Source organism: Pristiophorus japonicus, chromosome 15 (genome assembly GCF_044704955.1).
Source record: "Pristiophorus japonicus isolate sPriJap1 chromosome 15, sPriJap1.hap1, whole genome shotgun sequence".
In the NCBI taxonomy this organism is placed as follows: Eukaryota; Metazoa; Chordata; class Chondrichthyes; family Pristiophoridae; genus Pristiophorus; species Pristiophorus japonicus.
This window is the reverse complement of record NC_091991.1, coordinates 114,721,830-114,747,836: the sequence shown is the minus strand read 5'-3', so window position 1 is coordinate 114,747,836 and position 26,007 is coordinate 114,721,830. Positions and strand designations below refer to the sequence as shown.

General features: G+C 48.9%; 1 protein-coding gene across 1 annotated transcript; it reads right to left on the bottom strand.

Annotated features, from left to right (window-relative positions):
* Positions 1-11,675: 11,675 nt before the first annotated feature.
* Positions 11,676-25,582, bottom strand: sbk1 (SH3 domain binding kinase 1). The gene is made up of 4 exons (XM_070856695.1): positions 25,527-25,582; positions 23,807-24,003; positions 14,942-15,144; positions 11,676-12,477 (listed from the first exon to the last, which is right to left on the bottom strand). The coding sequence occupies exons 2-4, from the start codon at positions 23,994-23,996 to the stop codon at positions 11,689-11,691; spliced, it is 1,182 nt and encodes a 393-aa protein (XP_070712796.1). The 5' UTR covers positions 23,997-24,003; positions 25,527-25,582; the 3' UTR covers positions 11,676-11,688.
* Between the last annotated feature and the right edge of the window lie 425 nt (positions 25,583-26,007).

Here is a 26,007-nt window from a genome sequence, read left to right as displayed (position 1 = left end):
TACTTTAATTTTGCACACCAATCTCTTGTGTGGGACCTTGTCAAAAGCCTTTTGAAAGTCCAAATACACCACATTCACTGGTTCTCCCTTGTCCACTCTACCAGTTACATCCTCAAAAAATTCTAGAAGATTTGTCAAGCATGATTTCCCGTTCTTAAATCCATGCTGACTTGGACCAATCCTGTCACTGTTTCCAAATGCGCTGCAATTTCATCTTTAATAATTGATTCCAACATTTTCCCCACTACTGATGTCAGGCCAACCGGTCTATAATTCCCCGTTTTCTCTCCCTCCTTTTTTAAAAAGTGGGGTTACATTAGCTACCCTCCAGTTCATAGGAACTGATCCAGAGTCGATAGACTGTTGGAAAATGATCACCAATGCATCCACTATTTCTCGGGCCATTTCCTTAAGTACTCTGGGATACAGACTATCAGGCCCTGGGGATTTATCGGCCTTCAATTCCATCAATTTCCCTAACACAATTTCCTGACTAATAAGGATTTCCTTCAGTTCCTCCTTCTCACTAGACCCTCGGTCCCCTAGTATTTCCAGAAGGTTATTTGCATCTTCCTTAGTGAAGACAGAACCAAAGTATTTGTTCAATTGGTTTGTCATTTCTTTGTTCCCCATGCTAAATTCGCCTGATTCTGACTGCAAGGGACCTCCGTTTGTCTTCACTAATCTTTTTCTCTTCACATATCTATGGAAGCTTTTGCAGTCAACTTTTATTTTCCCAGCAAGCTTCCTCTTATACTCTATTTCCCCCCTCCTAATTGAACCCTTTGTCCTCCTCTGCTGAATTCTAAATTTCTCCCAGTCCTCAGGTTTGCTGCTTTTTCTGGCCAATTTATATGCATCTTCCTTGGATTTAACACTATCCATGATTTCCCTTGTTAGCCACAGTTGAGCCACCTTCCCCGTTTTATTTTTACTCCAGACAGGGATGTACAATTGTTGAAGTTCATCTATGTGATCTTTAAATGTTTGCCATTGCCTATCCACTGTCAACCCTTTAAGTATCATTCGCCAATCTATTCTAGCCAATTCACGTCTCATACCATCGAAGTTACCTTTCCTTAAGTTCAGGACCCTAATCTCTGAATTAACTGTGTCACTCTCCATCTTAATAAAGAATTCTAACATATTATGGTCACTCTTCCCCAAGGGGCATCGCACAACAAAATTGCTAATTAGTCCTTTCTCATTACAAATCACCCAGTCTAGGATGGCCAGCCCTTTAGTTGGTTCCTCGACATATTGGTCTCGAAAACCATCCCTAATACACTCCAGGAAATCCTCCTCTACTGTATTGCTCCCAGTTTGGTTAGCCCAATCTATATGTAGATTAAAGTCGCCCATGATAACTGCAGTGCCTTTATTGCATGAAACCCTAATTTCTTGTTTGATGCTGTCCCCAACCTCACTACTACTGTTTGGTGGTCTGTACACAACTCCCACGAGCGTTTTCTGCCCTTTGGTATTCTGCAACTCTACCCATACAGATTCCACAGCATCCAAGCTAATGGCCTTCCTTACTATTGCGTTAATTTCCTCTTTAACCAGCAAAGCTACCCCAGCTCCTTTTCCTTTCTGTCTATCCTTCCTAAATGTTGAATACCCCTGGATGTTGAGTTCCCAGCCTTGGTCACCCTGGAGCCATGTCTCCGTAATCCCAATTATATCATATTTGTTAATAGCTGCTTGTGCAGTTAATTCGTCCACCTTATTATGAATACTCCTCACACTGAGGCACAGAGCCTTCAAGCTTGTCTTTTTAACACACTTTGTCCCTTTAGAATTTTGCTGTAATGTGGCCCTTTTTGATTTTTGCCTTGGGTTTCTCTGCCCTCCATTTTTACTTTTCTTCTTTCTATCTTTTGCTTCTGCCCCCATTTTACTTCCCTCTGTCTCCCTGCATCTCCCTGCCATATTAGTTTAACCCCTCCTCCACAGCACTAGCAAACACTCCCCCTAGGACATTGGTTCCGGTCCTGCCCAGATGCAGACCGGTTTGTAGTGGTCCCACCTCCCCCAGAACCAGTTCCAATGTCCCAGGAATTCGAATCCCTCCCTCCTGCACCACTCTTCAAGCCACGTATTCATCTTAGCTATCTTGTAATTCCTACTCTAACTAGCACTGGTAGCAATCCTGAGATTACTACTTTTGAGGTCCTGCTTTTTAATTTAACTCCTAGCTCCCTAAATTCAGCTTGTAGGACCTCATCCCGTTTTTTACCTATATCGTTGGTACCTATATGCACCACGACAACTGGCTGTTCACCCTCCCCCTCCAAAATGTCCTGCAGCCGCTCCGAGACATCCTTGTTCCTTGCACCAGGGAGGCAACATACCATCCTGGAGTCTCGATTGTGGCTGCAGAAATGCCTATCTATTCTCCTTTCAATAGAATCCCCTACCACTATATCTCTCCCACTCTTTTTTCTGCCCTCCTGTGCACCAGAGCCACCCATGGTGCCATGAACTTGGCTGCTGCTGCCCTCCCCTGATCAGTCATCCGCCCCAATAGCACCCAAGGTGGTGTATCTGTTTTGGAGGGAGATGACCGCAGGGAACCCCTGCACTACATTCCTTCCGCTGCTCTGCCTGATGGTCACCCATTCCCTAACTGCCTGAGTAACCTTTACCTGCGGTGTGACCAACTCACTAAACGTGCTATTCACGACATCCTCAGCATCGTGGATACTCCAAAGTGAATCCATGCGCAGCTGCAGTGCCGCAATGTGGTCTGTCAGGAGCTGCAGCTGGATGTCCCAGCCCAGTTACATTGTATTGGAATACACCATCACTATTTCAGGATAGGATCAGTCCATGTTACAGTTTTTAAGAGACCCTTATTACAATCTATTGGTGAGTTCCATCCATATTACAGTCTATTGGAGCAAACTTTGAAATACGATGTGCCTATTGTATTGGAATAAATTCCCCAAATAGTGCACTAGATGTCCAGCTCGGTTACTGTCCATTGTAGAGTTCCTTCTGTTGCAATGTATTGAGGTGCTTGGCTCCTATTCTAGGTTGTGGGCATTATGTTACTCTCACTGTGCAGTGCAATGTACCATTCTCTATGTGGTGTCCTAGTACAATTAAGCCCCACATTATACTGTGCCAAAGTGGTCCATGGTTATTTTGGTACACTGTAATATTGGAACACCATTGTGAAATATTAAACATAACTCATCTCTCTTCTGCAGTATTAGACAATGTATTTGTTGTGTTGTGATAAGAAGACTGAGTCCTGATATGACATATTAGATATTTCATCTCTATTTTACAATATTGGAGTCATGCATTAACATTCTGCTGTTCCATATTGTGGTTATTGATACACTCCATTCTCATTTTGTAATATTTGTCCAATGAATCCCTATTACTGTGTATTACTGTATGGTGTAATGGAATAATGATTCTCTATTACGGTGTACTAGAGCAATGCATCATTATTATAATCCTCACGAAATGGAATACCCACAACTCTCCCATTCCTAATACTGCCAACAAGGAGCTCATTTTGCCTTATTGTGCCATACATTTCTCCTCATTTCCATTAAGGATGGAAAATCACAGGCTGGGACACAATCTCCCAATAACTATTTTAGGCATGCACCAGGAGTGCTGAAGAAGAAAATCTCTCCTGAAAAGCCAGGCTCGGAATCAGCTGAATACAATTTGCTAATATACTCTATCTTTTGCCTTACTTTCATCGGTCTGGGTGACAGACTAACCATTGAGCCTTGGCCATCCGTCTATCACAGTGTATTGGAGTGTACCTCACCTACTTCAACAAAATTGTAATCCAGTCCTATTGTGAAGTATGAGCAATACAATCACATCACACACTCCAGTAGTAGTACAATGCTGTTATGCACCACTAATGTCACAAGGACCTCCTTAAGGTTGGACTGATGTAACAACACAAAGATTTATCAAAGTACTGCATCCCCACTATATGCATTGGAGAAATGCAGCCATATTGTGGGCTATGGGGTAGTATGTCCACGCCATGTGATACTGGGCTATGTTATTGTGCACCTAATCACACCACATTGTACTGATGTATGACTGAAAAACAATATTGGAATAAGAGATCCCTGTGACGGTCTTTTGATGTTCGATGTTTCACCGTGACATTATCCCTGGGGAGGGCACTGTAAGGAGTATTGTTGTGAAAACCACTAGACTTACATAGTAAAGGAGAGCACTGCAGGACTTGTGGTTCCAAAGAGTATGGCACAGTGTGATTAGGGAGGGTACAGGGTACTGCAGTGTGTGATTAGGGAAGGCAGGTATACTGCACAGTATGTGATTGGGGATGGTAAGGATATTGCAGTGTGTGATTGGGGAAGGCAGGTATGTTGCAGTGTGTGATTGGGGAAGGCAGGTATACTGCACAGTGTGTGACTGGGGAAGGTAGGTATACTGCACAGTGTGAGATTGTGGAAGGCAGGTATATTGCACAGTGTATGATTGGAGAAAGTAGGTATAAATCACAGTGTGTGATTGGAGAAGGCAGGTATACTGCACAGTGTGTGATTGGGGAAGGCAGGTATACTGCACAGTGTGTGATTGAGAAAGGTACGGGGTACTGCACAGTGTGAGATTGGGGAAAGTACAGGGTACTGCACAGTTTGTGTTTGGGGAAATAAGGTATACTGCACAGTGTGTGATTGGAGAAGGTACAGGGCACTGCACAATGTGTGATTCGGGAAGGTAAGGTATACTGCAGTGTGTGATTGGGAAAGGTATGGGGTACGGCATTGTGCGAGATTGGGGAAGGTAGATATACTGTACAGTGTGTGATTGGGGAATGTACGGGGTACTGCACAGTGTGTGATTGGGAAAGGTATGGGGTACTGCATTGTGCGAGATTGGGGAAGGTAGATATACTGTACAGTGTGTGATTGGGGGATGTACGAGGTACTGCACAGTGTGTGATTGGGAAAAGGTCACAGAGTGCGTGGGTAGACAGGTCTGCCCACCATCTTCCTTTGCCAATCAGCTGTTTCATTCCTGGCTGCAGCTTGCGAGGAGCCCCAGAAGCAAATGTACAGAGCTGCTTCTAACCCGCTATTTATAGTGTGAGATCACACATTGGAGGGGCAGAGTAGAGCCAACAAATCTATAAACAGCCGCTACTACTGCGATTGTCAAGTGCAGGGCAGCATGGTGCATGTATCGCTGGGCCCTGATCACTGCAGCCAGCACAGGGCTCGAGTTCAGAGATTTTATTACAATTCTACACTGACATGTGACTGAGTCAGATTACATGTTTCTAGCAGGCTGCTCTGCTTAAAGCCTTTTTGCTTATTATCCACTGCCCTATCCCAGTCTATATTAACCACGGCCCTGTCTGTCAAATGGCTTAGTCGCGGTGTACTGTTCCCACTATTCCTCAGTAATATACTTTATAGGAATGAACTGTGTCCATATGCTTCTCTGATCTGGAGGCAAATCAGCATGTTAAAGTTGTGAATATTTTAAAGCCTTGGAATTGTAGAGTTCTCTCTCTTTTTAGCACTCTGGTTAATACACTCGTGTTCAGTAACCCACTTAAAGTAATGACTAATAAATTAGCGGAGACAGGAAGCTGAGTGGAATCCTAAGTACAGGAACAAGAGCAGACGGAAAATTAAACCCATCAGACTGGCAGTTTCACTTTCCCCCAACCTTGCTTTCTGACTTGCCCCGCTTCTCTACCGTGGAGGTGTTTGGCACCAGCGAACAACGTACCATCTACACGGGGAAAAATGTCAAATTTCATGATGTTTTCAAGGTAGAGTTCTTGGCGGACACAATCTAGGTTCAGGCGTCAGTGTGGTGCTGAGGGAGTGCTGCATTGTCAGAGGTGCCGTCTTTCCCAAGGCCCCAGCTATTCAGCTAGTTGTGCCTGGTCGTATTTGAGGAGCAGATATCCTTTCCTCCCCTCCCCCTTTCAGTGCTCCTTAAGAATCTGTTCATTTCGTACACTCGCCAGTTCTGACGAAGGGTCGACCTGAAACGTTAACTCTGTTTCTCTCCACAGATGCTGCCTGGCCCGCTGAGATTTCCAGCATGTTCTAGTTTTATTTCAGATTCCAGCCTCCCGTGGTATTTTGCTTTTGTGTTATAGTGCTGTCCCGGATAACACTCCTCCCTCGCTGTGCCGGCGCAAACTCCCCAAACTCGTTCCCAGTAAAAAGCCAGAACTAAGAACAAAGACTGCGAGAACAAGCTTCATTTCAAACGGAGTCTTTTTATTCTGTTCACATACAAAGATGGAAAGATTCTACACATCTTCAGTCACTGCCGATACTACCGCGAGCAGGTCAATGGCCGCTTTACACTCCACCACCCTGGGGGCTAACACATCAATGGATCATATTCTGCAGATACTACTGTACAATGAGATATGATTGCATATGATTATTATTGCATTAACTGTCTGCAGACAGCACGTGCTCTCTACCCACTGCAAGGCCAGAGGGCTGCCGGCTCCCTGGACCTCACTGACATGTACTATTGTGTAAAGGCAACAGGTTCGGTTGGGGTTTATATTAAATCTGTGTACAGTACTTACAAAGCTCATACATATATTGGGATGTTTCTTATACACTACAAGGTATCTGATACTCGCGGGTGGGAGCCTATACTTGTACGTTAGGGGACTAACAGTCATCAATATTCTCACGCTTTGCAGAAGGCAGTGTGTGGAACAATACTGGTACAAGTCACTGTCTTGCTCAAGATGCCCCGAGTCAGGATTTACTCCCCTTACCAATTGGAGTTTCACCATTTTCACCGACAAAGGGCCTTTGATTTCATTCAGTGCACTCAGGAATTCCGCAGCATTGGCATTGAATGCTAAATGGTTGTAAACCTTCATCCGCACCCACTCCGGTCAATAGTTGCGACACATGACATCCCAGCCGGAAAGTGGCTGGCCACAGATAATTCCTGGGTGAGATGATGATCGGATTAATCCCAAAAGCTCCGTTCTGCAACTTCCACAGACGCGGGAGTTTAGGAGCTCTCCACTCCCAGCCCGGGACTGGTCTGAGGAGCAGCAGGAGAAAGAAAATGGAATGGCATCCCGAGATCTGGATTCATGTTGGTTTTCCCTTCCAAGGAATTGGTTGAAAAATGTGGCCTAGTGCTAGCTCCACGCGTTTTACCAAACTGAAAATTCCTTCAACCAATTAGAACCCTGCAGATCAATGTGAGGTGATTGAACAAACAACAGGCACACACCTCACCACAGGCAATATCAAAACGCGAGTTGTGTTGTGCTGAAGGCAAGGGGTGTCAGTGATGGGGTATGGAGCACTTCTCCATTTCAGGCGTCCATTGTCAACACCAAGAACTTCCAAGCCAGGTACAGCACGGGTTAGACACAGGGTAAAGCTCCTCTACACTATCCCATCAAACACTCCCAGGGCAGATAGAGAACAGTTGTAGTGCTCTGATCTGTCATAGTTGATGAAAGCAGCAGACGGTGAATACTTTAGATCTCTGTGGTACCAGACTAGGGTTACAGTGGGTTCATTGAACAAAGAGGGTTCCACTGAACGTTCACTGGTTGAAATAAATGCACCATGTCGAGAGAAACTGGTGTTCCACCACAGGCAATGAGTTACCTCCATCCCATGGTTTCTCACACCCCAGGGAAGAGTCAATGTCGAGAGGGCTGTACTATTTCACAGCAATATAGGCAGAACTGCCCAAGAATCAAATTAGTTCCTATTTAAAATTTACAGCTAAATTGAATATATGTATTTCCGCTGCCTAACACGACGAGACTGAGGTATGTACATATCACAAACTGAGGTAACAGGAGCATTGTTATACAGGTAAATCTACCACGGCTCTACTCCTAAAATTATTGCATAACATACACACACGTAACGTTTAAGGACCACGGTCCCTAGCAGCAGCACTAATAGTTATAGGCCTGTCTACACAAAGTGCTCTATTTAAAATTATCCTCTTCACTCCGTCAGCAGCACCACAGCCCAGTCTATACAGCAGCGCTGTGTGTGCGAGAGTATGTCCCCGTCTATCCCACAGGGGCTGGTCTGACACCAAGTTCCTGAGGGTCACTCAACCTCCAACGCTACAGCATGTGACTGGGCAACCCAACCACAGTAACTCTCGCAACACCTCCCCCTTCTTTATTCTGTGCGTCTAACATTATACCTGCAATAATAGTATTGTTTTCATATATTTTAAGTTTATAATTGCTACAACCACTAGTAAAAGACGTACTAATCCGGTTAAAAACATCGTTTAATAATCCCAAACTGAACAGAACTCAGACTGAAGTTTATTAAACTTCATGTGCCACTGAGGGACCGGTCTAGACAGAGACAGAGACCGCGCCCCTGGACACGGGCTGGACAGTCAGGCCTGGACCTCATCACCTGACCGTTGCAGGGTCCGGCATTTCTGCTGATTCCAGCAGTGAGCCTCCTGGGGGGCAATGCAGAGAAAAATCACCAGTTGTGAGATTGCGTGCAGCCCTCAGCAGAGACGCTAACTCAGGGCTTCACAGAAATAAAACCCAAACCAGTGTTTGGGACCTTAACTACTGCTCGCCAGTGTTCTTCCGTGCCTGGAAGTGTCAACTGTCGGAGGGCTGGTTAACTCGCCAACACCTCGGCAAATGGCCATTCTGAATGCATGAACCGTGACAGCAGCTATTGGCAAGCTATTCAACCACAGAGGGAGGGGCATCACAGTCAAGCCGTTGTCCACACAATGCTGGAGCAGTCAGGAGCAGGGACGCTGCCACTCCTCACTAAGGCCGGATAAGTCCGCAGTGGATCAGAGATTGAGCGTGGAGCATTCCCGCCCAACCCTGATTCCGATACTTTACTGGAGGTAGCAGGAGGAACCCTCCGTGGCAGCAAGGTTACACTGAACCTGAATACCGAGTGCTCCTGACAGACTGGTCCCCGCGTGAAGGTCTATCACCAACAAATGATAATATCTTAATGCCACGCATTGCAACAGGTGTCAATTCTTCCTGTTATTACCCAGTGGTGTCACTCGACACACTGGGAATGATACAATGTAGGGGAGATCTTACAGTTGACCCCCGGGGGTTTGGGGCAGCGAGCACATATCGGGAATGAGGATGGGGAGGATTGTCTGTGCCTTCCCTGTAAGGGACAGGAAATCCTTCAGGAACCGCGAGCCCCAGTGTACACACACTCCCGCGGTGCAAAGCTCCAAGCCACAAGGGCACCCAATTCATCACTTCAGATCAGTGCCACCGCCAGTACCAGACCTCCACTTCAACCCAGTGTGAGACAGCTCAGAATGCTTGCTAGACTTTGGAATTGTACAGCCTCCAATTGCTGGTGTGCGGGGTAACTGCCGGCGGACTGATTCCATGTTGTAACTTCTATGTACTGCTATCGACTGCTGGATTTTCACAATTCAATTGGGCACAGCAGGAGAGTTTCACACACCCACTGTTACACATGACTGAAATCCCAGTGACAAGTGTTACTATTCCTTGGAATTGGTTGCAACTGTTAAATCTTACAAATGTCTAGCACTAGTAACAGCGAGGGTTATTGATGACGGATGGCTTTAATGAGCGGTGTATTACTAGCAGTACTAAAATGTACTTTACAGGGCTGGAATTAAATATTATGATCCATCTGGCCAGTCCCATTCTGAAACTTTGGCCTCTCTTTTGGTCAACAGGACGAGCCCATAATACAAATGGATAAAGCTCGGCCTACCTTTTCTTGGCGCCACCCTTCACCCCAGTGCCAATCCCATCTCTACTCGCTCTTCTACCAGAGTGCAAAGCCACCCCCCCCCCCCCCCTAATACCAGTGGCCCATTCACAATGCCACCCTGGTGCTCAGTGCTAGCCCCACTCCCACAGATGATGTCCTGGAGCCCTGCACTGGGACGCAACGCCCAGCTTGGTGAATGAGAAGTGGTTGGGGAGGGAGAATGAACATTTAACGACTCTCTCCAATTGAGCAGCAGCAACACATTATTAGTGGGGAGAATCTTACCTTGGGACGAGCTTAGCCTGTGAGTGGCCATTTTATTTGATTGACTTTCCAAGTGCCTGTCTTTGAGAGGGTGGCAATGGTGTGTGTGTGCCCATTGCCAGTATCTGGTAATAACTGGCAATGGGCACACACACCATTGTAATTGGTGTTGGTAATCTGTTGTAGGATTCTGTGAGTACCAGTTTGACTCTGGCTGTGACTGGCAGGGGCATTACCTGGGTTCCTTCACAGATTGATGGTGGGGGGTGGAGGGGGAGCTGCCTGCACACCTGTTTATTCTGTAGGTGTTCTCCAAGCGTTAATGCCCCACGGTTTCATATTGGAGCCAAGAGGCAGAATGGTGGGGTTAAAATTGGTGTCAATAAAAGGTGCCCATGAAGCTGTCACGCAGGCAGCATCTACTCACACACTGAGCTCATCCCAAGGGTACTCCTTCAAGGTCGTGCACTATCACCCCGGCTGTAAGCTGACCAGCTAAAGAACCACCAAGTCCACCATTAACTGTCAAAACTCACGAAGGATGAAAACTACTCCAAGTTAACACGCTCAGGTAAAATTCCAGTTCGATTCGATCAATGTCCTTGAAACATTCAAAGGCAGATGTACCTACTTGTGGGGGAGACCAGAACTAGGGACCATAAATACAAGATAGTCACTAATAAATCCAACAGGGAATTCAGGAGAAATGTCTTGGCCCAGAGAGAGTGGTGAGAATGTGGAACTCGCTCCCGCAGGGAATGGGTGAGGTGAATAGTGTAGATGCATTTAATGAGAAGCTAGATATGCACAAGGAAGAAAGGAATACAAGGATATGCTGATGGGGTGAGATGAAGAGGGCGGGAGGAGTCTCGTGTGGAGCATAAATACTGGCATGGGTCCATTGAGCCGAATGACCTGATTCTGTGCTGTAAATACTTTGCAAGTCATTAAAAACAAAGCTCTGGGTAATTACTAACGCGCTGTGCTTTACATCTTTCTGAAGGCGGCCTGAAGGCCTAGTGGGTAAACCCACTGTGGCACTGAGCCACACAGACCAGAAGGCCCTCTGTCTCACCTGTTCTATGCTGTGGGATCTCCACCCCATTGCTCACCATCGTCCAGTCAGGAACTCTACGCATGTACATGTCAGGGAGCGCACAGGATTAGGCTTGGCTGTGATACCCCTTCGTAATCGATTCGCCTCTTGACACTCACTTGAAGAATGGCCTCTTGGATGTCGTACTGGATCTCTATATTACCAGCTCAGTGATAATTGGTGCTAAATTCGGGACAATGTTGTGCTGCGGGCCCATGACAACTAGGAGCTGGACTGAGTCTGCACAAGCTTATTCCATGTAGGACCCTCACAGCCAAAAGGCAGAGGACAATTTTAACGCCCTCAGCCTGGGGCAAAATTTAAGCCCTGGTCCCAAAGACCAGAGGTCTATGTCTGAGTTCTCCCCCCTCCCAAAAGTAGATTGCATCTTGGAAAGAGTTTGTAAACTTTGTCACTATACACAAGCAGCAGGGGCTGGCTGCACAGGGCACAGTGCAGGTGAGCCCATCTGGTTTCTATCTTGCAAACACGGTGCAAGCTTTCAGTGCCACAGCTGAAGGAGCACGAGTATCACAAGAATGGGATAACAGTGAACAACCCTACGCAAGAATCAGCAGATTAAACACAGATTTCAATTGCAGTGGCGACCATCATCCGACCTTTGCCCTTGTCCTGCCTCCCCTCCAGCCTGCTCCCGGGAGGGTGGGAGCTGGGCTCGATTGAGGCGGACCCGAACCTCGCCCCCGCTGCCTCCGAGAGGAGGCTCCTCCTCAGCGGCGTGGGCATGCAGGGGGCCGCCGCCTCGTGTTTATGCGCCGACGTGGCCGGTTTGTCGGTGGAATGGCTTCGACATCGATAAGAGGGTCTCCTCCTCAACTCCGCCATCAGGTCGCACTTCAGGAAGTAAAAGACGTCCTTGACCGAACATCTCTTCTCGGGATCAACGGCCAGCAGCCTCTGGAACATCCGTAGGGCTCCGTCCGTGAAGCGTTTCCACTGCGAGGGGAAGCCGCCCAGCCGGCCCCTCTGCCACCGCACAAACTCCTCGTAGAAGGTGTCGGATGGCGTGGCAGCCTCCCAGGGGAAGTTGCCGGTGAGCATGCAGAAGATGAGCACGCCGAAAGCCCAGACATCGATGCTGCAGTCGACCAGGAAGCCTTCAGTCCTATTGGCCTGGCAGACCTCCGGGGCGGTGTAGGGGATGGTCCCACTGATGCGCTTGACCCGGCAGCCCACCTTGCGGGTCATCCCGAAGTCAGACAGCTTGACCCGCCTGCACTCCTTGTCGAACAGCAGCACATTCTCTGGCTTGATGTCTCTGTGGACCAGGCTCTTGCTGTGCATGTAGTCGATGGCCAGACCCAGCTGCTGCACACAACGCTTGACAGTGTCCTCGGGCAGACCCACCTACACAGGTAGACAAGAGAGAATGAAGTGTGGCTGGTCCCAGTGCCCACCTCCCCAGCCTTTAACCCGGTCAAGTAAGGTTCTCCCATGGCTGCGCCACCCAAGGTTTCAGACCAGCGGTATATAAACCATTCTCCCTCTTGGGAGTCCAAATGTTTGAACGGCAATTCTTTCATTCACTGCTCAGAGCCCGTCAAAGACATGCAGTGAGCAGAACATCATCTTTTACATGCTGGTGGAACCCAGGCACAGGCAATTAGTGATTTAACTGCACTCCAAGTGCCAACTGGCCTGCAGATATTTCCGGACCACAGTTAATGTTCATTAAGATAAGGGCATTTTACATTCCCTGCAGGATTTCCAACAAGGACAGAGATGAAGTGTTTTATTTTTAACAGTCTAATTGCCATTTGATCTCCTCGGTTCACTGGGTTGATTCCTGAAATGAAGGGGTTGACTGAAGAAAGGTTGAGCAGTTTGGGCCTGTACTCATTAAAGTTTAGAAGAATGAGAGGTGATCTTATTGAAACGTATAAGATACTGAGGGGGCTTGACAGAGTAGATGCAGAGAGGATGTTTCCCCTCGTGGGGGAATCTAGAACTAGGGGGCATAGTTTCAGAATAAGGGGTCGCCCATTTAGAACTGAGATGAGGAGGAATTTCTTCTCACAGAGGGATGTAAATCTGTGGAATTCTCTGCCCCAGAAACCTGTGGAGGCTAGACATTGAATGTATTGAATGTGGAAATAGTCAGATTTTTGAATGATAAGGGAGTGAAGGGTTATTGGGAGCGGGCAGGGAAGTGGAGCTGAGCCCAAGATCAGATCAGCCATGATCTTATTCAATGGCAGAGCAGGCTCAAGGGGCCAAACGACCTACTCCTGCTCCTATTTCTTGTGTTCCTCTTGCTGCATTTTCCTCCTCCCCAGGTTCATTCAGCTGGGATTGTACCCCCTCTGCCCAGCAAACTCTCCAGAATGGTTGGAGCACAAATTACTCTGTGCCTCTATTGACCCGGCTCCACATGAGCCATCAAGAGCTGCTCTTTATCTGGTGCCATGGTCTCTGCTGCCTGCGCTGCAATCACAAGGAGACAACCCATGAAACACTGTAGATAGGAAAGACCCACACACTGGGTCAATGAGTTTGAGGGAATCAAGGCCAAGATTCAAAACCCAAAGAAATGAACTAGAATTATGGAAACACTAAAGTTCTATCAGGGGCTCTCAGTGGGATCCAAACAATCTGCCAAAGGACATAGACAGGCTACGTGAGTGGGCAAAAATTTGGCAGATGGAGTATAATGTTGGAAAGTGTGAGATCATGCACTTGGCAGAAAAAAAATCAAAGAGCAAGTTATTATTTAAATAGAGAAAGATTGCAAAGTGCTGCAGTACAGTGGGACCAGGGGGTACTTGTGCATGAAACACAAAAGGTTAGTATGCAGGTACAGCAAGTGATCAGGAAGGCCAATGGTATCTTGGCCTTTATTGCAAAGGGGATGGAGTATAAAAGCAGGGAAGTCTTGCTACAGCTGTATAAGGTATTGGTGAGTCCACACCTGGAATACTGAATGCAGTTTTGGTTTCCATATTTACGAAAGGATATACTTGCTTTGGGGGCAGTTCAGAGAACGTTCACTAGGTTGATTCCCGGGATGAGGTGGTTGACTTATGAGGAAAGGTTGAGTAGGTTGGGCCTCTACTCATTGGAATTCAGAAAAATGAGGGGTGATCTTATCGAAACGTATAAGATTATGAGGGGGCTTGACAAGGTGGATGCAGAGAGGATGTTTCTACTGATGGGGGAGACTAGAACTAGAGGGCATGATCTTAGAATAAGGGGCTGTCCATTTAAAACAGAGATGAGGCAAAATTTATTCTCTCAGAGGGTTGTAAATCTGTGGAATTTGCTGCCTCAGAGAGCTGTGAAAGCTGGGACATTGAATAAATTTAAGACAGAAATAGACAGTTTCTTAAACGATAAGGGGATAAGGGGCTATGGGGAGCGGGCAGGGAAGTGGAGCTGAGTCCATGATCAGATCAGCCATGATCTTATTGAATGGCGGATCAGGCTCGAGGGGCCGTATGCCCTACTCCTGTTCCTTTTTCTTATGTTCTTTTGTTCTTATAACACACCAGCACTGGAGTTAACAGGACCCTGCAAATGGCGGTACATCAGTACCTCCAACAGCAGCCCATACCTCCTAAAACCACCCTGGCACTTTGCTGTTACTTGTGTGATACTGGGTCCGGGCAGACACCAATACTGACCTCGACAATCAACATTCCCAGTAAAATATTTACAACGAATTAGAAACTGATGCTCACAGCCCCTACTCATGCCCCGAAGGATAACCAATTGCATTCGACATGAACCATCTGCCAGGGCTACAAGACTGGTACAAACATTGTTACATCTACATTCCTGCTCAGAAAGGTTGTGGGAATTGCGTGCCCCTCACCTGGGGAGGAATGATGTCGAACAAATCCCCCCCTGGAGCGTATTCCTGGCCAAAGACATAGCAGTCTTCAGTCTCAAAGACAATGTCAAAGACCTTGATGATGAAGGGGTTGGAGGAGAGGTTGCTTGTTACACTGTACTCTCTCAGGAAACTCTTCAGCTTTGTTTTATTTTTATTCAAAAACTTTAAAGCCATTTTGGTTCCTGCGGAGAGAAAAAATAAAAGAAATGCAGCAACAAGAACAATCATAGAATCACAGAAATTTACAGCACGGAAGGAGGTCATTTCGGCCCATCGTGTCTGCACCGGCCAATAGAGAGCTACCCAGCCTAATCCCACTTTCCAGCTCTTGGTCTGTAGTCCTGCAGGTTACGACACTTCAAGTGCACAACCAAGTACTTTTTAAATGTGGTGAGGGTTTCTGCCTCTACCACCATTTCAGGCAGTGAGTTCCAGACCCCCACCACCCTCTGCGTGAAGAAATTCCCCCTCAACTCGCCTCTAAACCTTCTACCAATTACTTTAAATCTGTGCCCCCTGGTTCTTGACCACTCTGCTAAGGGAAATAGGTCCTTCCTATCCACTCTATCTAGGCCCCTCAATTTTATACACCTCAATAAGGTCTCCCCTCAGCTTCCTCTGTTCCAATGAAAACAAACCCAGGACACATGAGGCTAGCCCGGGCAGCAAAGAGAAGTGACAGTGAGAGGAGTCGGTGGCGGCTTGGGGAGCTCATTGTCCTTAACATCGAGTTACAACAAATCGCCAAGCCTCAGAGTGGAGACACATGGCTAGAGGCGCCAACACTTTCTACAATAGGTACAGAGCCGAGGGAAAGGAAGTGCAGCAGCAGTGGCAATTAGCACAGCAGATGCAGGCTGCATATCCCCAGGGGAAATCATAGACAGTCTGTCGGAGTGGAGGATGACTTGCTTCCACACTAGAAATGAGTTCTCAGGTGACTGAAGAGTCCAATGTGGGACCTACAGTCTCTGTCACAGGTGGGGCAGACAGTGGTTGGAGGAACGGGTGGGTGCGGGGCCTGGGTTGCCGTGCGCGCCTTCCGCTGTCGACGCTTGGCTTCAGCTTGCAATCGGCGAAGAGACTCGAGGTGCTCAGCGCCTTCCCAGATGCTTTTCCTCCACTTTGAGCGGTCTTGGGCCAGGGATTCCCAGATGTTGGTGGGGATGTTGCATTTTTTCAAGGAGGCTTTGAGGCTGTCCTTGAAGCATTTCCTCTGCCCACGGACTCGCTTGTCGTGTCGGAGCTCCGAGTAGAGCGCTTGTTTTGGGAGTCTCGTGTCAGGCATGTGGACGATGTGGCCCATCCAGTGGAGCTGATCGAAGCATTGACCACGCTCTATGCTAGGGATATTGGCCTGAGCGAGGACGCTGATGTTGGTGCATCTATCCTGCCAATGGATTTGCAAGATCTTGCTGAGGTAACGTTGGTGGTACTTCTCCAGTGTTTTGAGGTGCCTGCTGTAATAGTCATGTCTCGGAGCCATATAGGAGGGCGGGTATCACCACTGCTCTGTAGACCATGAGCTTGGTGCCGTGTTTGAGGTCCTGGTCTTCAAACACTCTGTTCCTCAGGCAACCGAAGGCTGCACTGGCACACTGAAGATGGTGTTGGAACTTGTCGTCGATGTTTGCCCTTGTTGACAGCAGGCTCTCGAGATATAGAAAATGGTCCACGTTGTCCAAGGCCTCGTCATGGATTTTGATAACCGGGGGGAAGTGCTGTGTGGCTGGGGCAGGTTGGTGGAGGACCTTTGTCTTATGGATGTTTAGTGTGAGGCCCATGCTCTCGTACGCCTCGGTGAAGGTGTTGACGATGGCTTGGAGTTCGGCCTCCGAGTGTGCGCAGACGCAGGCGTTGTCTGCGTACTGTAATTCGATGACCGAGGATGGGACGACCTTGGATCTGGTCTGAAGGCGACGGAGGTTGAACAGATTCCCACTCCAGCGGGGAGCTTGCTGAGGGTGAGATAGAGCATTGCAGTAAGGAAGATCGAGAAGAGCATTGGTGCGATGACACAGCCTTACTTGACCACGGTCCGAACAATGGATCCATTGATCAGGATCACAGCTTGCATGTCATCGTGGAGCAGGCGGAGGATGGTGACAAACTTTTGAGGGCAGCCAAATCTGAGGAGAACACTCCATAATCCTTCATGGTTGACAGTGCCGAAGGCTTGAGAGGTCGAAGAAGGCCATGTACAAGGGTTGGTGCTGTTCCCTACATTTCTCTTGTATCTGCTGCATGGTGAAGATCATGTCCATTGTGCCCCTTAGTGGGCAGAATCTGCATTGCGACTCTGGGAGGAGCTCTTCAGCCACAGGGAGAAGGTGATTGAGGAGGATTCTTGCGGTGACTTTCCCGGTGGTCGACAGCAGGGAGATTCCTCTGTAGTTACCGCAGTTGGACCGGTCACTTTTCTTGATTACAACGTCTCTGATGCCTGGTCCCTAGCATGATCTCCTCCTTCCAGATACGAGAGAAGAGGTCCTGAATCAGCGCCAGTAGTGCTTCTCTGCCATGTTTTAGTGCTTTGACGGGGATTCCATCTGTTCCTGATGCCTTGTTCTTCTTCAGTTGTCGGATGGCCTTTACAACTTCATGCCGGACTGGGGTTGAGTTGAGATGGTGGCGGGTGGCATGCTATGGGATGGAGTCGAGGATATCATGTCGAAGACAGATTCTTGGTTCAGGAGATTCTCGAAGTGCTCCTTCCAGCGGGTACTGACTGCCTCTCTGTCCTTGATGAGCATCTCTTCGTTCTTGGCCAGCAGTGGGGTAGGGCCTTGGGTACTTGGACCGCAGGTCATCCTGACTGCATTGAGGAACGTCGTGGTTGTCGGCTAGCTGCTGGATACATTGTGCTTTCTCCACCCATCTCTGTCCTTTAAGTTGCAGGTTTTCTGTTGGTCCTCGGCCTTCAAACGTCTGTAAAGCTGCTTTCTTGCCCTTGAGTCATGTTGCTGCTTCCAGTCCAGGAATCTTTGCGCTTGTGGTATATTAGCTCCTGGATCTCCTGGTCGTTCTCGTCAAACCAGTCGTGGTGTTTCCTGGTCAAGTGACCGAGCAGCTCTTTGCAGGTGCTAATTATGGAAGCCTTGAGGGCAGACCAGGCACTGTGGACACTCTGTGTCTCTGGGTCACTGGGAGTCATCAGGTTGGTAGTGAGGCGCTGGCTGAATAGGGTTTTCTTAGCACGATCTTTGAGTGCTCCAGCATTGATTTTCATGCGGCATTGTCTTCTGTTGCCTTTGCTGTTTTGGGGCAATGTTGATGGTGATGACAGAGCAAATTAGGCGGTGGTCCATCCAGCAGTGATGCGCACATCTTTGCGGTCCTTCACTCGGATAATGACGTAGTCTAGCAGATGCCAGTGCTTGGAGCTAGAGTGTTGCCGTGAGGCTTTATGTTTGTCCTTCTGACAGAACAGGGTATGGTTATGACAAGGGCATGTTCTAAGCGTCTCGTCAGGAGGAGGGTGCCATCGGAGTTGGCTTTCCCTACCCCCTCTCTGCCGATCACACCTCCTCTGTTGTTGAAATCGCCAAGGAGGATCAACTTGTCGCTCGTTGGGACTTGGGACAGGGATTGTTTGAGACTGGAGTAGAATTCCTGTTTGGTCTCGTCTGTAGCTTCCAGTGTTGGGGCGTATGTGCTGAAGACTGTAGTGCTCTGGTTCTGGGCTAGGGTGAGCCGAAGAGTCATGAGGCATATGTTTATCCTTCTGGAGACAGCCCACTGGCTCTTTTTTTACAGCGAAGCCAACCCCATGGAGGCAGCGTTCTGCTTCTGGTTTACCTTTCCAGAAGAAGGTGTAGCCACCACCTTGTTCTTTGAGCTGGCCTTCCCCTGCCCTCGGGTCTCGCTTAGGGCGACGATGTCAATGTCGAAGTGCCCGAGTTCCTGGGCAACGATAGCGGTTCGGCGTTCCAGCCTGTTGCTGTTGGGGTTGTCCATGAGGGCCCTGATGTTCCAGGTCCAGAACTTCATCTTAAAGTGTGGAAGATGCCCTTGCGTGAATTCTTTTAACATGTGGTGGCCGTTGCACACCAGCAACCACACGGGCTTGACAGTCCAGTGGCAAGGGGACCCAAGGTGACTGGAGACCAGGCTCTGCTGTTGGGCCTAGTTCATGCACACATGCATACTCCTACTGTCCTCCTTCCTGCTTCCCGCAGGACCTCTCTTCCTGGGTTTCATAGGATGCAATGGCGGCTTCACGAACTGTGCTGCACCGCACCTAGGCCATGACCCGCTGCTCGCTGCTTCTGATCTCCAGGCCTCGTCGATCGCAAGACCTCCCGCTGCCCTCCAACCTCCCGCTGCCCTCCAACCTCCCGCTGCCCAGGGGAAATGCCACCCTCAGCATTCACAATATACATTTCATAGGATACTTAACTCCAAAGGCGAGCTAACTCTGCACTATTTATGCAGGCAATGCACAATGGACAATGTACTGTAGGCACTTCAAAACACTGGAGAAATACCACCAACGCTGCCTCCACAAAATCCAGCAAATCCATTGGCAGGATAAACACACCAATGTCAGTGTTCTCGCTAAGGCCAACATCCCCAGATTCGAGGCATTGACCACACTCAATCAGCTCCGATGGGCGGGCCATATTGTCCGCATGCCTGATACAAGACACCCAAAACAAGCACTCTACACTGAGCTCAGTCATGGCAAGTGAGTCCCAGGAGGGCAGAGAAAACGCTTCAAGGACACCCTCAAAGCCTCCTTGAAAATATGTATCCCCACCGACTCTTGGGAATCCCTGGCCCAAGACTGCTCAAAGTGGAGGGGAAGCATTTGAGAAGGCCCAGAACACTTCCAGTCTCTTCGTCGGGAGCACGCAGAAGCCAAGTACAAATCAAGCACCGCACCCACCCATCCCTTGGACCACCACCTGCCTCACCTGTGACAGAGACTGTAGATTCTGCATTGGATACATTAGTCACCTTAGAACTCAAATTAGTGTGAAAGCAAGTCGTCCTCGAATCTGGGGGACTGCCTAAGAAGACAATTTATGCAGGTGTCAGAGAGAAGTAATATTATCAACACATCACAAAACACTTCCCACAACTTACTTTGAAATTGCAGTGACTTATGTATGGAGAAACACAGCAGTCATTACACACCAACACCACCCGACAAACAGCAGTCAGCTGAATGACCACTTAGCACAGTTTTCAGTAACATTTACTGAAGGAGGAATATTGGCCATGACACCAGGCAAACTCCTTGCTCTTCTTTGAATAGAACCAAGGGACCTTTTACATCCAGCTTGATGTCTTATCCAAAGGTTGGTGCTCCAACAATGCAGTGCTCCCTCAGTACTTTACAACAACTTGCATTTATATAGCACCTTTAACATAGTAAAATGTCCCAGAGGAGTGTTATAAGACAAAACAAATAAATTTGACATCGAGCCACATAAAAATAAATTACGGCAGAGGACCAAAAGCTTGGTCAAAGAGGTAGATTTTAAGGAGCGTCTTAAAAGAAAAAAGAGAGTTAGAGAGATGGAGAGGTTTAGGGAGGGAGTTCCAGAGCTTGGGGCCCAGGCAACAGAAGGCACGGCCACCAATTATTGAGCGATTATAATCAGGGATGCTCAAGAGGGCAGAATTAGAGGAGCACAGACATGTCAGTGAGTTGTGAGGCTGGAGGAGATTACAGAGATTGGGAGGGGGGAGGCCATGGAAGGATTTGAAATTAAGGAGCTACTGAAGTGTCAGCAGTAGATGGGGCACAAGTGACACAGGTTCCTTTTGACTTGCTGTTTATGGATGGAGTGGAGTCCCTGTCTACAAATGGTGTACGAGAGCTTGAACATGAGCAGCCCATTCCCATACACAGCAGTCAATTTGCAGAATGACTTTTGATTTGAGGATCAATGTTTGTGTGCAGCTCCTATGAAGACAGCCGCACCTTCTCCTCCATGCTTTCCCTCCATCCATTCCACACACTTTACATTTCAAACTCTCTGCTCCTGATTGACCCCACTCCTCACACAGTGCGGCACCAGTGACAGCCTTGCTCAGGGTTATTTTCCACTCCGGTGCCTGATCTACTGATGCAAGCAATGCTTTCAGGCACGGTCCCGGCCTGCAAGGCCATCAGCAGGCCAGGGCCATTAGAGGGAGCAGCGTGCGGTGGCAGACTACTGCAGGGAGCAGCGCGTGCTGCTGCAGGAGGGCGATGGCTGACTGCAGTGCGGGCAGGTACAACAGAAGCGGCGAGGTCGGAGAAAAGGAGCAGCGAGAGATTGTAGAGGGATGTGATCGGGGCCCAGAAGAGACGAGGGCCCTTGGGCAGCACGGACCAGCCCACACTGCGATATGTGTGCGCACTAGGTCTGTGCAGCAGAGCTGGTCTCCAGTCGTCTTGGGTAATCCTTGCCACTGGACCAAGACCTAGCTCTGTCAAGCCCGTGTGGTGGCTGGTGTGCAACGGCCACCACACGTTTAAAAAATCCACGCACAGGTATCTTCCACCCTTCAGGATGTAGTTCGGGATCTGGAATATCATTGAAACACCTGTGAACTCATCCATTTTATGCGTGGAAGCAAGTCATCCTCGTTTCGGGGGACTTCCTATGATGATGCTTTCAGGTATCGTGGGGTTAATGCAAGAGGCCGAGTGGAGTTTCAGAGTTAATGAGAGGTGGCTGGAGATGTGGGGGGGGGGGGGGGGGGGGGTTAAATATGGAAGCTCCAGGCAGTGACTTGTCTTCACAGGGTTAATTTCCAGCACTCGCCAGACTCAGTCATGGCTGCAGCCACCCTGGGAAGAAGCTCTAACTGACCTACTTACAGTGTCCACCTTACACTGGTGGAAAATAGGCTAATTAAAACAAGCTGAAGAATAGGCCAATTCATAACACAGCCGACAGCAGAGAGCTTTGATTCTACGTTCCTGCTCTCTGACACTGCCTTTCAAACACTCGGAGAACTCTCTTGCCAGCTCCCTTTGTTGGGCGGCCAGCTCCCTGCAAAGAGCGGCCGCCAACAATGAACTCGGTGGAGGCGGGAGTGCTCAGAGTGACACTGAGGGGACAATGAAAGCACCCTCGCTGCATTAAACACAAGCTCTTTGTAACCGAGACTCTGAACACAGGACACACACTGATCGCGTTCCGTCTCTCGGCTTTCTCCCTCAGCTTTCTAATGAAATGTGCCGTGTTGCTTAGCAACAATTGAGAAGTGAGAGGCGAGGCATTAAAAGTGGTTTCAGCTCTAACCGCTGTTTGGAAGACCCCGAATGTCCCGGGTGTTAAACTCTAACCCAGTGCAGTCAGTGTGTCCCAATACTGACCCTTGCGCTCGGCCAATCCAATCCACACACACTCCAACAACAGACAGATCAACCCGACCTACCCACCATCTCTCCCCACCTCACCCACCCTCCCTCTCGCCAGCTCCCCACCTCACCCATCCACCACTCACTCACCCACCCACCACCCTATCCCTCCATCGTACTCTGTTGTCCAACTGCAGAGCTTGTCCACCCGACTTGTAGAACAATTTGTGTTGCAAAACACCACAGCACCAAGCACAGCCAGCACAAAGCCCCTATTGTGAAGCTGTGTGTTCCAAGCTAGTGGATACAAGGCCGATATACAGACAGTGACAAAGAGTGCGATAGAGCAAGAAAGAGAGAGAGATACATGCACGCACAGAACCCACGGAAGGCAGTTACTACCGCTCCCTGAACAATGAGGACAGATTCTACAACACTGCAGCCAGCACTGCCTAATCCCTGCAGTTAGTTTCATTTATTCCCCATCCTAAAACTACCAAGGTTCCAACCCAGGGGTTTCTGGCCCGGTGTTTGCGCTCAAACCAAATGAGCTGCACTTTATGTGTGACTTAAACAGGGAATAAATCTGTGCATCCTTCTACTCTGCTCAGTGGAATATTCTGTAATAGTCCCACTGGTGTTCCCTTGTCCCGGAACAATTTCCAACCCATCCACTCCCCCTTTCCCTGCACCAGCTCGCAGACCCTCTTTTTCCCCCTCCCTTCTATCCTCCCTCCAGGCCGCTGGCTTATTTGCATCTTCAGTGACTCCTTTCCACTCTCACTCACTTCCCAGATGAGGCAGAGTACAGCTTGTGCTCCAGAAGGCAGGCTCTGACCCAACCTTGTGGTTCCCTCAAGGTTCAACCCTGCGGGAGAGGCACAGCTGAAATGGAGAGCTGGCTGGACAGGCATGGTATTTACCCACAGCTGCAGATCTGGCTGGTGGCCAGAGGCCTGTGTGTTATGTGCAGATTCAGCGGTGTTTCCAAACTGAATTTCCAAACCGTGTCCTAACTCGCACCAAGTCCTGCTCACCCATCACCCCTGTGCTCGCTGACCTACATTGGCTCCCGGTTAAGCAACAACTCGATTTCAAAATTCTCATCCTTGTTTACAAATCCCTCCATGGCCTCCCCCTCCCTATCTCTGTAATCTCCTCCAGCCTCACAACTCCCCGAGATGTCTGCACTCCTCTAATTCTGCCCTCTTGAGCATCCCTGATTGCAATCGCTCAATAATTGGTGGTCGTGCCTTCTGTTGCCTGGGCCCCAAGCTCTGGAACTCCCTCCCTAAACCTCTCCACCTCTCTTTCCTCCTTTAAGACGCTCCTTAAAACCTACCTCTTTGACCAAGCTTTTGGTCATCTGCCGTAATGTCTCATGTGGCTCGGTGTTAAATGTATTTGTTTTGTCTTATAATACTGCTGTGAAGGCCTGGGGATGGTTTATTACATTAAAGGCACGATATAAATATAAGTTGTTGTTGTTGAGTTGGAGGGCAGCGCGCACTGTGCGCCGTCACACGGTTGCCTGGAGTTACCTGCCACTTTGTGAACGACCAGCTCCACTTTGCCGTACGTTCCCTTTCCCAGCTCTCGGATGAAGTCGTAGTGTTTGTGGATGTCGGAGGCAGACAGGCTTCGCACCGCCATCGCCGGCATGTCCTCGGTGACGCCCACCATGCTGCACGAAGGTCGGGTCTGCTCCTGCTCAGTCCCACAGACATTCATCCTAGCACTGAAAACAAGCCCCAAAAACAACAAGGGGTTACCAGAGTACCCAACAGCGAGAATAAGCAGCGTAGGAACTGTCTACAGATTATAAACCCCGTAATGTCGACGCAGATCTCAACCCTCCCTCGTTCGATCCAAACTTCTTCCTTTAACCACAAGAACAACTTCATTCGGGGGGAAAGCGCTGAAGTTTCCAGGTGGGTCAGTTTAACTTTGGGCGGTATCGAATCAGCCGTCCATTAAGCATTACGCCCGGAACGGAAAATCAGGCATGGTGGATTTGATATCAACCATTTTACAGCAGTGCCCCGAGTTACAGTTAACCCCTTGGTGTCGGATGGTAATGGAGTGAGATTGTGGGTTATCAACCAACCCACAATCACATTATTTGAAAGCAGGTGAATTACAATCCTCAGGGTGGCAGCCAATGGTCGCAGCCAGACTGAAGAAAGGAACTATACCTGGAACACGCCTATCACACCCAAAGTCTTACACACCCAATGAATTATTATTGAAGTGCAGTCACATAGAAAATAGAATCAGTAGTAGGCCATTCGGCCCTTCAATACGATCATGTCTGATCCTATCCATTGTAATGGAATCTTTTATGTCCACCTGAACAGGCAGACCCGGGGCCTCGGATTAACATCTCCTCTGAAGGAAGGCACCTCCGACAGTGCAGCACTCCCTCAACACTGCACTGGAGTGTCAGCCTAGGGCTTGAATCCACGGCCTTCTGACTCAGGGGCGAGAGTGTTGCCCACGGCAGACATGCAAGGATGGGGGTTCAAACTTAACAATAAATGTTAGCAATCTCAGTGGGTCAGGCAGCATCTGTGGAGAGAGAAACTTCCTTTGCTGTGAAGCACTTTGGGATACCCCGAGGATGTGCACGGCGCTACATAAAGACAAATGCTTTTTTTCCTTTGCCCAGCCGCTGTTGGGTGCCTCCTGTAACTGGCTCCGAGGAGGTGGCACTGCCTGCTGTACTCCAAGCCTCACCGTCCATCCTGCCCCCGCCCTCCCCTGCAGCCCTCCGCCCTCAGAGAACAACATGCAATGATGGAGCTCAGCCACACAGGGGGACACTTCAGTCTCAGCACCTCTCGACTTGGCACAGCCCAGACTGGGAGCCAACACTCCGCAGCCTGTCCGGACAAGTCCGGATCAAGTCCCAACACCACTCGGCCATGTGTGGGGAGGAGGTTTCAGTATCCAATTGTTTCTTGAATTATGTCCAAGAGTTTCCCCTCTTCCTGGAAGTCCATTCCACGCATTGTGCAGCGAGCTTCCCGACACCAAATGACTGTGTGTTCCACCGCAGCCCACACGGAGCTCGGATGCCGGGAAATCTCCTTTGTCCGCCGAGCAGGGAACAATAGTACCCACACAACATGGCACCACAAGAAAAGTACAGCTCTGGGAGAGAGAGAGAGAGAGGGCTGCAGCTTAGATCGTTTGCACACAACACAAACAGATTCTATCTCGGTCACAGAAAGGTACAGCAACTTCATATTAATGAATTACCACCAAAAAAGAGACAGTCAGGTGGGCAGCCGGGTTGCGAAGCTGGATTCCCTCCCTCTGTCTCTTTCTCTCCACTTCACTTACAATCTCGGAGGACGTGACATAATTCTATTCTTTGCGTCAGCCAGGTTCTTCGAGAGGATTTGAAATTCAGCACATCCATCAACCAGCGACCGATATAATCAGCTCCATTAACCCTCTCAGCCTCTCAGGAGCTTTTCATTTATTTATTTTAACAGCGCTTTCCCTCATCCCGGTTTTTGCGCCCACCCCTCCTGAAAGCACCGACTTGGTACGTTGTGGGTGCGGGCCCTGTGGATGCTGGCCGCTCTCCAGCACCTCGCCCAACGGCCGATGATCAGGCGTTAACTTGGGCTAGTGCAAGTCAACAGGACATTCGACCACGGGAGGAGTCACAGCCAAGCCCGAGACTGTACTCACCCACTTTGCACATGCACACAGACACAGACACACACACACA